Here is a 15,992-nt window from a genome sequence, read left to right on the forward strand (position 1 = left end):
TGAGCATAACAGTCGAAAATACTTACCTCAGGCTTCGGGCCTGCATTTACCGAGAGGTGCGAGGAAGGAGCAGAGGACTGCTGGGAAGGTGAGTAAAAAACATTTTTTTGAACAGAGCGGCGGGGAGAGAGGGCAGAGAGAAACAAGGGCTGCCAAGAAGTTTTTAAGTAGGTGAGATCTTTTAAGGTTTTCACTAAGGAAAAGGGACCTTGTTGTGAATGAGAACTTTGAGGAACTGGGATACAGGCTTGAACAGATTAGGATTGATGACGTTGCTGTGCTGGAAATTTTGGCAAACATTAAGATTGATAAGTCCCCAGGGCCAGACCAGGTTTATCCCAGGCTGCTCCGGGAAGTGAGAAAGGAGGTTGCTAAGCCGCTAGCGAAGATCTTTGCCTCCTCACTCTCCACGGGAGGAGGATTGGAAGGAGGTGAATGTTGTTCTGCTTTTCGAGAAGGGTAATAGGGAAATCCCTGGCAATTACAGACCCGTCAGCCTATGTCTGTGGTCAGCAAGGTTTTGGAAAGAATTCTGAGGGATAGGATTTATGATCATCTAGAAAAGCATAGTGTGATTAAAGGCAGTCAGCATGGCTTTGTGAGGGGCAGGTCATGCCTCACAAATCTTATTAAGTTCTTTGAGGAGGTGACAAGACAGGTTGACGAAGGTTGAGCAGTGGATGTAGTGTATATAGACTTCAGAAGGCATTTGATAAGGTTCCCCATGGTAGGCTCATTGATAAAGTCAGGGGGTATGGGATACAGGGAGACTTGGCTATCTGGATTCAGAATTGGTTGGCTGACAGAAGGCAGAGAGTGGTTGTAGATGGAAAGTATGCTGCCTGGAGGTCAGTGTTGAGTGGGGACCCGCAGGGCTCTGATCTTGGGCCTCTGCTCTTTGTAGTTTTTATAAATGACTTGGATGAGGAGATTGAGGAGTGGGTTAGTAAATCTGCAGATGACACAAAGGTCGGAGATGTCATCGATGGTATAGCGGGCTAATGCAGGCTGCAGCGTGACATAGACAGGATGCAGAGTTGGGCTGAGAAATGGCAGATGGAGTTCAACCTGGATAAATGTGAAGTGATGCATTTTGGAAGGTTGAACTCGAATGCTGAATATAGGATTAAAGACAGGATTCTTTGCAGTGTGGATGAACAGAGGGATCTTGGTGTTCAAGTTCATAGATCCCTCAAAGTTGCCATCTAAGTGGATCAGGTTGTTAAGAAAGCATATGGTGTTTTGGCTTTCATTAACAGGGGGATTGAGTTTAAGAGCTGCGAGGTTTTGTTACAGCTCTACAAGTCCCTGGTGAGACCACACTTGGAATATTGTGTCCAGTTCTGGTCGCCCTACTATAGGAAAGATACAGAGGCTTTGGAGAGGGTGCAAAGAAGGTTTACCAGGATGCTGCCTGGACTGGAGGGCTTGTCTCATAAAGAGAGATTGACTAAGCTTGGACTTTTCTCTCTGGAGAGAAGGAGGAAGAGAGGTGACCTGATTGAGGTGTACAAGGTAATGAGGGGCATGGGTAGAATCAATAGCCAGAGACTTTTCCCCAGGGCAGGATTGACTGACACGAGGGATCATAGTTTTAAGATATTAGGAGGAAGGTATAGAGGAGATGTCAGAGGAAGGTTCTTTATGCAGAGAGTTGTGAATGCAGGGAATGCATTGCCAGCGGTGGTGGAGGAAGCAGAGTCATTGGGGACATTTAAGCGACTGCTGGACATGCACATGGAGAGCAGTGAATTGAGGGATGCATAAGTTAAGTATTAATCCTAATATTTTACATTAGGATTAATACTTGGCACAATATCGTGGGCCAAAGGGCTTGTTCTGTGCTTTACTTTTATATATTCCAGTTCTATATATTTAGTAATGTGTACCGAATCTGAGTGACAGTTCAGCACAGACCTTCAGGTGACACATCTCACTGATCTGTCAGCTCCTTTAATTGGTAACAAATGGTTAAAAATGACAGCTCATGAAGAGGAAGGAATTTTTTCTGTGCTCTTATAGAGTCAGGAAAATGATCCCTGGTCCAAGGGAAGTGGGGGGTTGGTGTGTATGCTGAATGGGAGATAAGGAGAACGTGAAGAAAGACAAAGAATAATCAGGAAAATTACAAATTAGGCATTTCTCATTTTCATCTGGTGTATTCTTATTACTATTGACCTCTGTGTGGGAGAGGTGAGCTTCCCAGACAAACATTACCCTTATTTGACAGAGAGCTCTGTTCTGCCATCAATTACAAAGTACCCCTTTGTGCTGTTTACCTTCAGAGGATTGGTCTTAATCCCAGGGAAATGGAATTGAGGAACCCAGCCATTTTGGCACTTTGACAAGGGAATGCAATTACAGCTAAATTGCAGCTTCTAACAGAAACATAACTATTATGGAAAAGTGCAGCTAGCTTTTGAAAGATTAAAACTTCTCATTGGTAAAAAGAAACTATGATTCCATTTAAATTGCATCACCTAATCTCCACCATGACAATGAATTCACTTTGTACCACTCACTCATGTATTTTAACTTCTGCCTCAGATGCAAGTCTAATACATCTCTCTCCTTTCTGTCAGGATTTTAACCTTTCATCTCTTGCCTCAATTATTGTACAATCCTACTGACCTAACCCAACCAGATCTTTATCACAAATCTTCAGCTCCTCAGTTTCCCTCCTCCTGCCCTTGTGGCAGTTCTGGATAGCCATCTTGGGGTTACCTCAATGACCATATTGTGCTAGCTATCACTACCCTGTTGAAAGGTATGACCTGGAACTGCTCATTTGCCTTTTTGCCACTGTGCTCACTTAGTCTTGCTCTTTATCATCTCACTTTGTGATACTGTGGCCTTACCAGCAGTCACATCTTTATGTCTCTTGTTCCTCTGACATTTTTCCCTCCTCTGAGCATCTTACATTCTTCCCTTTTCCTTCATTATTACTCATGGTCTTCTCTCTCGACACCGATTTGAGTTTCCCCATAAAATACTCCTCTCTTTTCCTTCCCTCAGCAATTTACATTGATTGGTTCCTCATTCTAAATTATCTACATTCCATTCTCAGCTTCCCTTGGCCTCCCTGTTGTAAATACATTGCTCTTCTGTCTTCATACAAAAAATCTCACCTCATTCATAACTATTCTTTTCACCTCACCATACCCATTTCTGTTCATCAGACCTCAATCATTGACATTGAATACTTTTGCTCAGTGGCATCATGCATATCCCCTCACTGACCTTCTCCCTAGGACAACTATGCAACTGTTGATTTGTTTAGCCATCCTTACACCAGCAAATTTTATTTCAAATCTCCAGCAAAGTGCTCCTCCTTTCCCATTCTGTGATTTTACGCTCGGGTACAGTCACAAACCTAGTTCCTTTTGAAGGAGGGTCACTGGAACTGAAATGTTCTCTCCATAGATGCTGCCAGACCCACTGAGCTTCTCCAGCAATTTCTGATTTTGTTTCAGATTTCCAGCATCTGCAGTTCTTTGGTTTATTTTCGTTGCCATGTGAACACATAACTGCTGCATCACCTGTATAGTTTAATCTTAACTCTTAACTGTCGTAACATCACCTGTTTTTGCCCCAAATAAGTTTGCTTGCAGCAATGAAATGCATTTCTTAACCTCTGACCTGGCTATCCCAGCGGTCTCTTGACTGCTACTTCATCTTGAACCCACCCTAAATTTAAATTCATCCAAAACTCAGTTCCCATATGTGAACATATGTACTTTCATTCAAATGTCCCCATTGTTCACCAACTATAGAGGTTCCTATTCTTGCAACATGATTATTTTAAAACTCTCGTGCAAATTGGTCCACAAATCCCTCTCCTTATCTATAGAACCAGCTCTGGGCTTTTCCAACTCTGGCCTCTTGCACGGTCCCAATTTTAGTCTCTCCACCATTGGCAGGTTTGACTTTAGCTAATGGTCCTAGACTTTGTATTTCCCTCAGCAGTCACTTTACATCTTCCTACTTTGGTAAGATGATCCCTAAAACCTGCCTCTTTAACCACACTTTTGGTTATCTGTCTACGTAACTCAGTAACAAATCTAAGTAACAATGTCTCCTGCTCTGCCCTCACCAATCTTTTTGTTTACTTCCTCAAAAAACTCAATCAAGTTTATAAGACACAATTTCCCTCACACAAAACCCTCATGCTGATTATCCCTAATCAATTCTTACCTCTCCAAAATTGGTAGCACAGTGGAGTATTGCATTTTGGTAAGAGAAACAAGGGCAGGGCTTATACACTTAATGGTAGATCCCTGGAAAGAGTTATCAAACAGAGATCTAGGGGTACATAATTCTTTGAAATTTGTGTCACAGGTAGACGGAGTGGTTCGGAAGGCACTTAGTACGCTTGCCTTCATTGCTCAGAGCTTGGACACTATCTTGAGGTTATACAAGATGTTGGTGAGGCCTCTTCTGGAGTAATGTGTGCAGTTCTTAAATTGAAGAGGGTTCAGAAAAGATTTATCATGATGTTGCTGGAAATGGAGAACTTGAGTTATAAAAACTGTCTGGGACTTTTTCATTGGAGTGTAGGAGATTGAGGGGTGACCTCATAGAGATTTATAAAAATCATGAAGGGCATCGATAAGGTGAATAGCGAGTGTCTTTCCCCTAGATTAGGGGAGTTCAAAACTAGGGGGCATATTTTAAAGGTGAGAGGAGAAAACTGAAAAAAGACACGAGGGGCCACCCTTTTAAACAGAGAGTAGTTCATGTGTGAAATGAGATGCCTGAGGAAGTCTGGATGTGGGTACAGTTACAACATTTAAAAGACATTTGGATAAGGACATGAATCGGAAAGGTTTGGAGGGATATGGGTCAAACACAGGCAGGTGGGACTAGTTTAGTTTGGGAACATGATCGGCATGAACTAGTTGTGCCAAAGGGTCTGTAGTCATGCTGTATGACCCTACGACTCTATGACCATGACTCTACAACATCTTAGTGTAATCTATAAAGACACTACATAAATGTATGTTATTGTTGATATGTTTGTTGCATACTTTGGTCTTCAAAATGAGTTTTCAAATTTCTTTCCCTCATTCCTTTTATTAAATATTGTTCCTTTACTTTCGAATATTTTTGTTGCTCTCATCATACACAAATGTCCCACAAACCTCTTTAGCTCAAGTTATTGTATTATTGGCCTGCAGTCTGTGTCAACATCTCTTTCGACTTTATCATTGAGATCTCACTGCCCACTTTTCTAAATCCTGCCCTACTCTAAGCTGGCATCCTACCTTGCCCCTCTTCATTTGGACCTGTCTGTATCTTTGCGAATTGTTTCACTTTGCCCAGTGCTCACATCAGACAAGGTTCATAACAAAGACACAGCAGGAACAGGGACCATCAGTTTGTGACTGAACGCGCCTCAAGTTTACCCTACACTCTGTAGAAAAGAATACACTGTATTTAAGTGGCCACTTGATTGTCAGTAGTCAAGTCCATCTTGAGCATTGGTTCCAATGGCAGTGAATAAATCCTTTATAGATTGGCAAAGCATCTTTTTTGCTACAGCCAACTGTTGTTTCCCTTGTTGATGTGATATGTTCAACATTTTTAATTTTACTTGCCAATATTCCATCATTTATTGATACTGTACTCTTTTGAACACAATTAATTATGAAGAAATTTTGATTTATAATATCAGAATCTCAATTTGATTGGTAGTTTTGAAGGGACTTGTCCCTCTTAAAACGCGAGATGTGGATTAATCTACACTGAAACGTCCATGTAAATTGGACTTACCAATGCACTCAGTGCCCGAGGGAGTTGCTCGGAAACCTTCACCACAGTCACATCTGTAGCTGCCTACAATGTTTATACAACGCCCATTTTCACAGATGCCTGGCTTACTCCAGCATTCATTGTTATCTAAAATTGGAAAGATTCAGGTATTGTTTGAAAAAATATCAAATATAGAACCAAACTATTTTGATTCTTTCATTTTCTCTACAAAATATGTTGGCACAAGTTATTTTTGGCGTCGATACTCAGCTTCTCCATATTTGTAACAATTTGGAGGCTACAAGCTGGGCAGAATCATATTGTGCAGAATTATTAAACTGGTTTTGCAAATGTTAATCAAATTCCCATCTGTTATTTATTTTGTCAGTAGCAAAATCAGTAACATATTCAAGACATAGAGGCTAAAAACAGCACTGAGATAACAGAGAAAAGAATTCCACACAAATATATCAGTATTTATGATACTAAAAATGTGTGGTGTGATTTCAACCACTAATGTCAAGTTTGTATACGTTAGAAGAATTTGAGGGAAATAAAACTATTGGTTGACAACATTTGAAATGTGACAGATGCAATGCCCATTTTTAAAGTGGGAGGGATATAGAGTGTGTAAACCCTGAAATAGATGGAGAATTTGTGGAGTTCAGAGATGTGGTACATCTGCTGACCTTTATGGACAGGTCCCCTGGTGATCAATTTTAAAGTCTCTTAAGGCCCTCTGTTGTTTGATCTTACAGATAGGAATGGACCCAAGCCCTCATTTAAGGAGAGGGAAAGAAGTTTTCCAAAGGAATGATCTGGGGCAGCCAAACTTATTGACTTTTGTTCTCCTGGCTCCCAGCAGATTTGGCTCAATGGAGAGGACTTCGCCACTGACCAGCACACACTGCAGATCCACTTTTGCTGTCTAAATACTTTTTTTCAAAAAAAGTTCCCCATTTCCTTTCGAATGAAACCTCATTCTCTGGTGCAAGACCGTGATTGTAATCAGGACATAGTGGGAAGACAGAGGGATGAGGAGAGATAAGGGTCTTCACTGAATCTAACCCTGTACTGGTTGCCACCAGGCTAGAAGAGTTAAAATCAGGGTCAATGTGCCTGAAAACAGGCAGACAGGATGAGGACTGCACTATTCCATGACCCATGGGCCAAATCGGTGCCAGAGTGTGAGTCAGGTATGTGACCAATATGACCTTTCGATAGAACACCGTAGAATCCCAGAATCATACAGTACAGAGGTCCTTTGAGCCTTCAAGTCTATACTGTTAAATCCACTATATCTACACTGGGCCCACTTTCCTGAACTAGGCCCATTGCCTTGAATGTTATAAAATGCCATGTTCTGATCCAAATGCCTGACACCAGCTTAAAACAGGTAATACATGTTACATTGCTGGCTGCTCAGAAGTTAAAATACCTACTTAACTTCGTTAGATGTTTATCTGGAGATAATCATGCCACATTTTCTTCTATTCCATCCCTCTCCCTATTCTAGTCAGTTCTAAAATAAGGCAGGTGCACTTTTCACAAACACATGGCCTAATTTTAGATGAATCTGGCTATATTTCTCTGCAGAAATATTTTGAACACATGAACCAATTCAGAATGGGCCTCATGTCCAAGATCAGCACTGGCTCCAAGTCAACACAAGAAACGTGCACATGGCCGCACAACGCTCCTCCAGCCAGGACAAATTCCAGCTCTGGTTTCTTTTAAGGAGCATCAGCCAATTGGCTCCAGTGACTGATGTGTGGCTGTGCTGGAGTGAAGGATGGAGAAAACCAATACTTCTCTGTTTTTAAACAAAGTTGCTTCAGTCTGACGAGAGCTCAGATCCTATGGGTGGCTTGTCTCTTCTGTAACGTTTCAGTGAAATCATCGGATCATGACGTGAAACACATGTTAGTGTCACTCCTGTGCCATCTGTACATTATTTAAATGCTCATTGTTATTTGTGGAAGAGATTTCTTTCCTCCTTTAGTATGGCCACAGGAAATGCACAGATCAGAGAAGTGAAATTAAAGCTTTTATTTTCCATCCCTGAAAGCTGGCATATTTTTGAGAATTCAATGAGCTGAATATTTGTCTGTTTAATAGAACTGTTTCTATCACAAGGTTACTAGTTGCCTATTTCCTCAGGGTCTGTCTTCAGAACATTTCACTGTATGGATTCGCCAGATGACATAATTTCACCCAGATTTCATGCCTTTCGCAGTCAGTCAAAAAATCTTACCCATACAACCATCTCCATCGGGTCTGCGTACCATTCCAGGTGGGCAGATACACATAAAGGTACCAATCAGGTTTTTACACATCATGCCTCGCGATTCACAGTCTTGGAGTTCCTGAGTACATTCATCGAGGTCTGTAATGGAACATGGTCATGGAAAGTAGGTCAACACAAAGCAAAATAAATAGGTTTTAAAATAAAACTTGATTAAAACACAGAAAATAAGGTGGAAGACAGAACCACACAGTATTAGGTTAGCACTGTTTTTATTGTCTGATACTGCAACTGGCAAATGATATTCAAAGTTAAAAACAGAAAGACAGAGATAACACAGTGTGACAATGTTGTTAGGTTTCTCTTGGGCCACAAGTTATTAAGACTGCAATCTCATAGGAGCTGTTGAAGTGTTGATAAAGTGAAAGGTTGGAAACCACCATGATTTAAGGAAATAATGAGAACTAGATTAGGTTAATATTCATTATTAGGCCAAAACATAAAGGCAAGTAGACACTTCCAGGAATAGGAAATTGTTATAAGGCTTAGTAAGCCAGCCATTTCTGATATATCAGTTCATCATAACTTACTTTCTCGCTCTATGTCTCAGTCACTTTTATTTACTGAAATGCATGTAATTAAATTTTAAACACATTTACATTGTACATTTCAATGGCCATCTCTTAATTTTTTTCAGTTATTTTGGTGAGAAAGACTTGCACTTTTGCTTCTTTACTGATTTATAACTTCTGCCTTGTGGTACATGATTATTAACCACAGTGAGGAGATTTTTGCCAGAAACAGCTCTGTCAATGCCCTGTATAATATTGCAAACTTCAATTCAACTTTCTTTTCCAAAAAAAATAAACTTCCTAATCCTTCTGCCATAATATACAAGCCTTTTTTAAGGGGGTGTTATGATAGAGTGGGGAAGAAGTTACAGAGGCCAGAAGCTCAGGGTTCACATCTATGTGCCAGAACTTAATGACTTCAGGATACATTCATAGTATGACCAAACAGGATGACTGTCAGCATGTAAACACACCCAATGCCCGACATCAGGCAGTCAGAGCAGGACAGTTTCCTGTAAAGCCATTCTGCAGAAGGCAATGGCAAACCACTCTGGAACTTTCCCTGTAAGTGTGGACCAATATAGTGGATGTCCATAGTCCTCAGAAATGAAGATGGCAGCAAAGATAGACAGTCAATCCTGATACATCAGCTCTTATTTGTTAACACTGCTCTCTCTCTCTGTCTCTCTTTCTCTTAACAACCATGATCTTCCTTGCATGGTTAAAGTAAATAAATATGGGATAAACTGCTTCAATAAACAAGACTGTGGTTTGTATCTTGATCCAACCCCATCAGCCTGGTGGTCATATCTTGTGTGAATCTTGCCTTTTTCAACATGTAAACAGTGAGAGTTGGCTTTCTGCTCCTACTGACTGTCCTCACCTCTGCACATCTTCCCATCTTCCCTCAAAGTGTAACCAGCAGGGCATGTACATTCATAGGAACCAAAGGTGTTAATGCATCGGAAAGCACACAGCAGTGGGTTCTGGGCACATTCATTTATGTCTGAATTAAAAAAGAGAGAAAGAAAAAGCACATTATTAATTAGGGTTTTTTGTCAACTGCCCCGTCACAGTCTATACAGAATTAACACCTATTCAGATGATAATTCAAAAGTTTCTCAAAAGTACGTCAAAAAGTAACTTTACAGAAACAACAAATAATCAATGGTCATAATGAAACTGCATTTCCCTTTTTGCATTCTGCAGGGAAACAAGTTATCATTTATTCAACAATTTGAAATCTCTCTTACTCTAATAGAGTGTAACCAACAGTCATTTTTTTTTCCTTAAACTGAATGATATCCTCTTTAAACAAAATGACAGGAGAAGAATCGATTGCATCTTCGAGCATGTGTGGGCCTCTATCTCAGTCTTCATGCCTCTTATTACATTCCTGTAGAGGGGTCTCTGGAGTCTTGCACAGGATCATAGAATGGGGATAGCACAAAAGATGGCCATTCAGCCAGCTCACCACTACAGTTCGAGTCTCTTGAAAAGTTGAGTGAGGTGAGCAGAGGGGATGGGAGAAAGGGAGGGTGGAGGTATTATTACTTAGTGAGGAATGTGTATTGATGCATTAAAGACGCTTTGTAGTGTAGTATCTCCCCTCATTCCCCCTGCTTTAACAAAAAACATTTTAAAAAGGGCTATCCACCCCAACTGTAATACAGCATGGGCAGGACAATTAGGTTCAACTGAGATTTTAACAAGTTCAATACCCTGAATTATCATTTTGAGCATGGCACACAGGCTGGTAATTTCAGTGCCTCTCCCCCGGCTGCCTCCTCCGCCCATGTACACCCCACCATCCACATACTCTGTATTATGTGGGTTGATCAGGGGGTGGATGGGAAGGCAGTATCCTGTGAGTGCACCATTAATGTGACTCCACCATGACAAATACCACTGGAGAGGAAACACAAACTTCAGACCCATATCTCAACCTGAACCAGTCATTATTGGTTTGACAGTGGCAGGTTTTGGGTGACATTATGTACTATTAATTAGTTATTAATTGTCACTCCCAGTGCAACTTGGAAATGGTTTAAAACTTATTCCTCACCCATAGATTTCTGAGGCATTGAAAAACTCAGAGATAGGGAGTTGAGAGCCGTCAGGTTCATGAGGTTCTCACATTTCTTGTGAGTCAAAACAAAAATAACGTCGAACCTCTGGTTCACTGAAAAGTTTACAAGGATGTTGCCAGGGTTGGAGGATCTGAGCTATAGGGAGAGGCTGAACAGGCTGGGGCTGTTTTCCCTGGAGTGTCAGAGGCTGAGGGGTGACCTGATAGAGGTTTATAAAATTATGAGGGGCATGGATAGTATAAATAGACAAAGTCTTTTCCTTGGGGTTGGGGAGTCCAGAACTAGAGGGTATAGGTTTAGGGTGAGAGGGGAAAGATCTAAAAGAGACCTAAGGGGCAACTTTTTCACACAGAGGGTGAGCTGCCAGAGGAAGTGGTGGAGGCTCGTATAATTGCAACATTTAAGAGGCATTTGGATGGGTATATGAATAGGAAGGGTTTGGAGGGATATGGGCCGGGTGCTGGCAGGTGGGACTAGATTGGGTTGGGATATCTGGTCGGCATGGACGGGTTGGACCAAAGGGTCTGTTTCCGTGCTGTACATCTCTATGACTCTATGACCTTTTGTCAAGTTACAAACAGCCAAACATCCTCTGACCAGCCCATACTTACTGCCACTGAACACTACGAAGGATTACAATGATGGTATGAATCTTACAGTGGTCACATAATATGATTTTAGAAGCAGCAATCCTGTCCCTTCCTCACATTCAGCTAAGTATATTTTAAGTACTACCATGTTCGGTGTAATTGAACAGCTGGTCCCTTTAAGGTGATTGCATACCTGAACACTGAGAGAATTGATAGCTCATAGAGCAAACTGAAAACCAGGACAAAGGACCCGATACCCAGCATGAGCAAAACCAACATAGTGTACAAAATCCCATGCAAGGACTGCACAAAACACTACATAGGACAAACAGGAAGACAGCTAACGATTCACATCCATGAACACCAACTAGCCACGAAACAACACGACCAGCTATCCTTAGTAGCCACACACACAGATGACAAGCAACATGAGTTCGACTGGGACAACACTACTATTATAGGACAAGCCAAACAGAGAACAGCCAGGGAATTCCTAGAGGCATGGCACTCATCCACTGATTCTATAAACAAATACACCAAACCTGGACCCAATATACTGACCATTGCAACGGACAGCTAGAACTGATAACCGGAAGTGGCAGAGACAAACCATTATAAATGCCGGAGGAAACATCACAGAAGCGCTTCACAGGAGGCTACCAAGTACTGAGGATGTCCCCTAGACAGGGGACGAAACGTCTGCAACACAAATACCCAGCTCGGTGAACAGAACCACAACAACGAGCACCCGAGCTACAAATCTTCTCACAAACTTTAAATAAAATTCTTTGTCACAATTTGAATATTCCAATATTAAGGTTACAGGCTGTTTTGGATTTTGTTGAGGTGGGAAGGAGCAAGAGTTGGGATTTATTAATTTCCAACACTTTACGTGCACAGTCACCAATTATGCTTATTGCTGGAATGTAAATCTATACAGATTGATAACAATGTAAATCTACATAGTATGATAACTACGTAAATCTATACAGATTGATAACTATGTTTCTCAGAGTAAAATAACTGATCAGGCACTCCAATGGAGCGCCAAAGAGGGGCCTCAGAGATACAGCGACAATATTTTCCTGTCTGTTTTCTAAAGTCCTGCTTCCTTCTTGTTTGGGGTCTTACAGGGAGTGGGGAATCAGTGAAAATCACTTTCTAAGGTATAGAAATGCTCCGAATAATCAACTAATCATCAGGAAAAGGGGGCAGCTGATAACACTGGAGAAAACCACCCTTGAAAATGGTTCTGCATGCACTTTAATACACTGGCCATTCTCTCGTCTATGGATGAGCACTTAATTGCAAGCAAAGAAAATATGTGGGAATTTCCTAAAAAGTATTTGACACAGGCTAGATTTCATGCTGAATGTATTTGGTATCTTAGCCCTTACGATTCAGTTATAATGATAACGCAAATACACAGTAGCTGAATTAGAACATAGAACAAAACAGCGCAGTACAGGCCCTTCAGCCCGCGATGTTGGGGCTACCTGTGAAACCAACCTGAAGCCCATCTAACCTACATTATTCCATTTTCATCCATATGTTTATCCAGTGACCATTTAAATGTCCTTAAGGTTGGTGAGTCTACTACTGTTGCAGGCAGGGCAATCCACGCCCCTACTACTCTCTGAGTAAGGAATCTACCTCTGACATCTGTTCTATCACCCCTCAGTTTAAAGCTATGTCCCCTCATGCTAGCCATCACCATCTGAGGAAAAAGGTTCTCCCTGTCCACCCTATCTAACCCTATGATTATCTTATATGTTTCAATTAAATCACCTCTCAACCTTCTTCTCTCAAACGAAAACAGCCTCAAGTCCCTCAGCCTTTCCTCATAAGACCTTTCCTCCATACCAGGCAACATCCTAGTAAATCTCCTCTGAGTAAATCTTAGTCAGTACTCTGCATTCCTGTTACTCCTTCCAAAATGAATCAGCTCACTCTCTTCCACATTAAACTCCACTTGCCACCTCTCAGCCCAGCTCTGCAGCTTATCTATGTCCCTCTGTAACCTGTACATCCTTCAACACTATCCACAACTCCACCAACTTTAGTGTCATCTGCAAATTTACTAACCCATCCTTCCATGCCCTCATCTCGGTCATTTATTAAAATGACAAACAGCAGCGGTCCCAAAACAGATCCCTGCAGTACACCACTAGTAACTGAACTCCAGGATAAACATTTCCTATTAACTATTATCCACTTGCTTCTTTCAGCTAGCCAACTTATGATCTATACCGTTAAATCACCAACAATCCCATGCCTCCGTATTTTGTGCAATAGCCTACGGTGGGGAACCTTATCAAACGCTGGATTAGTGGTGCTGGAAGAGCACAGCAGTTCAGGCAGCATCCAACGAGCAGCGAAATCAACGTTTCGGGCAAAAGCCCAACCTTATCAAACGCTTTACTGAAATCCATATACACCACATCAACCGCTTTACCCTCATCCACCTGTTTGGTCACCTTCTCAAAGAACTCAATAAGGTTAGTGAGGCACCATCTATCCTTCACAAAACTGTATTGACTATCCCTATCAACTTATTCCTCTCTAGATGATTATAAATCCTAACTCTTATAATCCTTTCCAACACTTTACTCACAACTGAAGTCAGGTTCACTGGTCTATAATTACCAGGGTTGTCTCAACTCCCCTTCTTGAACAAGGGAACAACATTTGCTAACTTCCAGTCTCCTGGCACTACTCCTGTCGACAATGATGACATAAAGATCAAAGCCAATCTCCTCCCTGGCTTCCCAGAGAATCCGAGGATGAATCCCATCCGGCCCAGGGGACTTATCTATTTTTACACTTTCCAGAATTGCTAACACCTTCTTCTTGCGAACATCAATCCCATCTAGTCCAGTAGCCTGTATCTTAGTGTTGTTCTTCTTGACAACATTGTCTTTTTCTAGTGTGAATACTGATGAAAAATATTCATTTAGCACTTCCTCTATCTCCTCAGACTCCACACACCACTACTGTCCTTGATTGGCCCTAATCTTTCTCTCGTCATTCTTTTATTCCTGAATTAAACCAGTCTGCTCTGCCATTCAGTCATGGTTGATATGTTTCTCAAACTAATTTTCCTGCCTTCTCCCCATAACCTTTGATCCCCCTACCTATCGATCTCTGTCTTAATTACACTCATTGACTTGGCCTCCACAGCTCTTCGTGGCAATGACTTTGACAGAGTCAGCAGCTTCTGGTTAAACCAATTCCTTCTCATCTCAGTTGTACAGGGTCATTCCTTCACTCTGAGGTTGTCCACTCGGGTCTTAGTCTCTCCTACTCATGGAAACATCTTCTCCACTTCCACTGTCTCCAGGTCACTCAGTTTCCTGTAAGTTTAAATCAGATTCCTGCCTCATCCTTCTAAACTCCACTGAGTACAGACCTAGAGACCTCAACTGTTCCTCATATGGCAAGTCCTACATTCCTGGCATCATTTTTGTAAATCTCCTTTGGACCCTGTACAAAGCCAACACATCCTTCCTTAGATTTGGGACCCAGAATGCTCACAATATTCAAAATGCAGTCTGACCAGAACTTTATACAGCCTCAGCAGTACATCCCTGCTCTTGTATTCTCGTCCTCTTGAAATTAACGAGAACATTGCACTTACTTTCTTAACTGCTGAATGAACCTGCATGTTTACCTTAAGAGATTCCTGAACCAAGACTCCCAAGTCCCTTTCTAGTTCAGATTTTCAAAGCCTTTCCATATTTAGAACATAGTTACGCCTGTGGAACACCACAGATTCTTATTGTATTTAGCATCCTCCTTTGCGGTACCTTCTAAAAATCCAAATAGATCACATCCACTGACTATCCTTTGTCTAGCTTATTCATTAGCTCTTCAAAGAATTCTAACAGATTTATCAAGCATGACCTCCCATTAACAAAGCCGTGCTCACTCCACCCTATTATACCACGCACTTCCAAGTACTTCACAATCTAATCCTTAATTGCGGACTCGAGAGTCTTACCAATGACCGAGATCAGGCTAACCAGCTGATAGTTTCCTATATTCTGCCTCCCTCTCTTCCTAAACAAGGATGCTACATTAGCCATTTTCCAATACTCTGCAATCTTCCCTGACCCCAGTGATTCCTGAAAGATCACCACTAATGCTTCTACAATCTCCTTCAGAACTCTGGGGTGTAGTCCATCTGGTCCAGGTGATTTATCCAAATTCAGATCTTTCAGCTTTTCCAGCACCTTCTCCTTAGTGATGGCCATTATACTCACCTCTGCTCCTGATTATCTTGAAATCTTGGTATGTTGCTGGTGTCTTCCACTTAAAAGCCTAATGCAAAGTACCTATTCAGCTCTTCTACCATTGTTTTATTCCCCATTACTACTTCGCCAGCTTCATTTTCCAGTGATTCAATGTCTCCTCTTGCTTCTCTCTTACCTTTTAGATATCTGACAAAACTCTTGCAATCTTCTTATATATTACGAGTTTGCCTACTCTCATATCTGATGTTTGATTGTTGAAAAGGGATGGCACTGTGGCTCAGTGCTTAGCACTGCTGCCTCACAACCCCAGGGACTTGGATTTGATTCCAGCCTCAGGCAACTGTCTGTGTAGAGTTTGCACATTCCCTTATGTCTGTGTGGGTTTCCTCTGGGTACTTTGATTTCCTCCCACAGTCTAAAGATGTGCAGGTGAGGTGGACGGGCCATGCTAAATTGCCCATAGTGTCCAGGGATATGCAGGCTAGGTGGGT

The 15,992-nt window shown here is 41.6% G+C and overlaps 1 protein-coding gene across 1 annotated transcript in view; it reads right to left on the minus strand.

The window, feature by feature from the left end:
* Positions 1–15,992, minus strand: part of LOC140492176 (fibrillin-2-like) — a 320,148-nt gene that overhangs the window by 31,208 nt on the left and 272,948 nt on the right. Inside the window, exons 54-56 of the mRNA XM_072591036.1 lie at positions 9,452–9,574; positions 8,006–8,137; positions 5,773–5,898 (exon numbers count right to left, since the gene is read on the minus strand). Coding sequence (XP_072447137.1) covers positions 5,773–5,898; positions 8,006–8,137; positions 9,452–9,574 — 381 coding nt within the window. The remainder of the gene's footprint in view (positions 1–5,772; positions 5,899–8,005; positions 8,138–9,451; positions 9,575–15,992) is intronic.

This window comes from Chiloscyllium punctatum, chromosome 2, assembly GCF_047496795.1.
Source record: "Chiloscyllium punctatum isolate Juve2018m chromosome 2, sChiPun1.3, whole genome shotgun sequence".
NCBI lineage: Eukaryota > Metazoa > Chordata > Chondrichthyes > Orectolobiformes > Hemiscylliidae > Chiloscyllium > Chiloscyllium punctatum.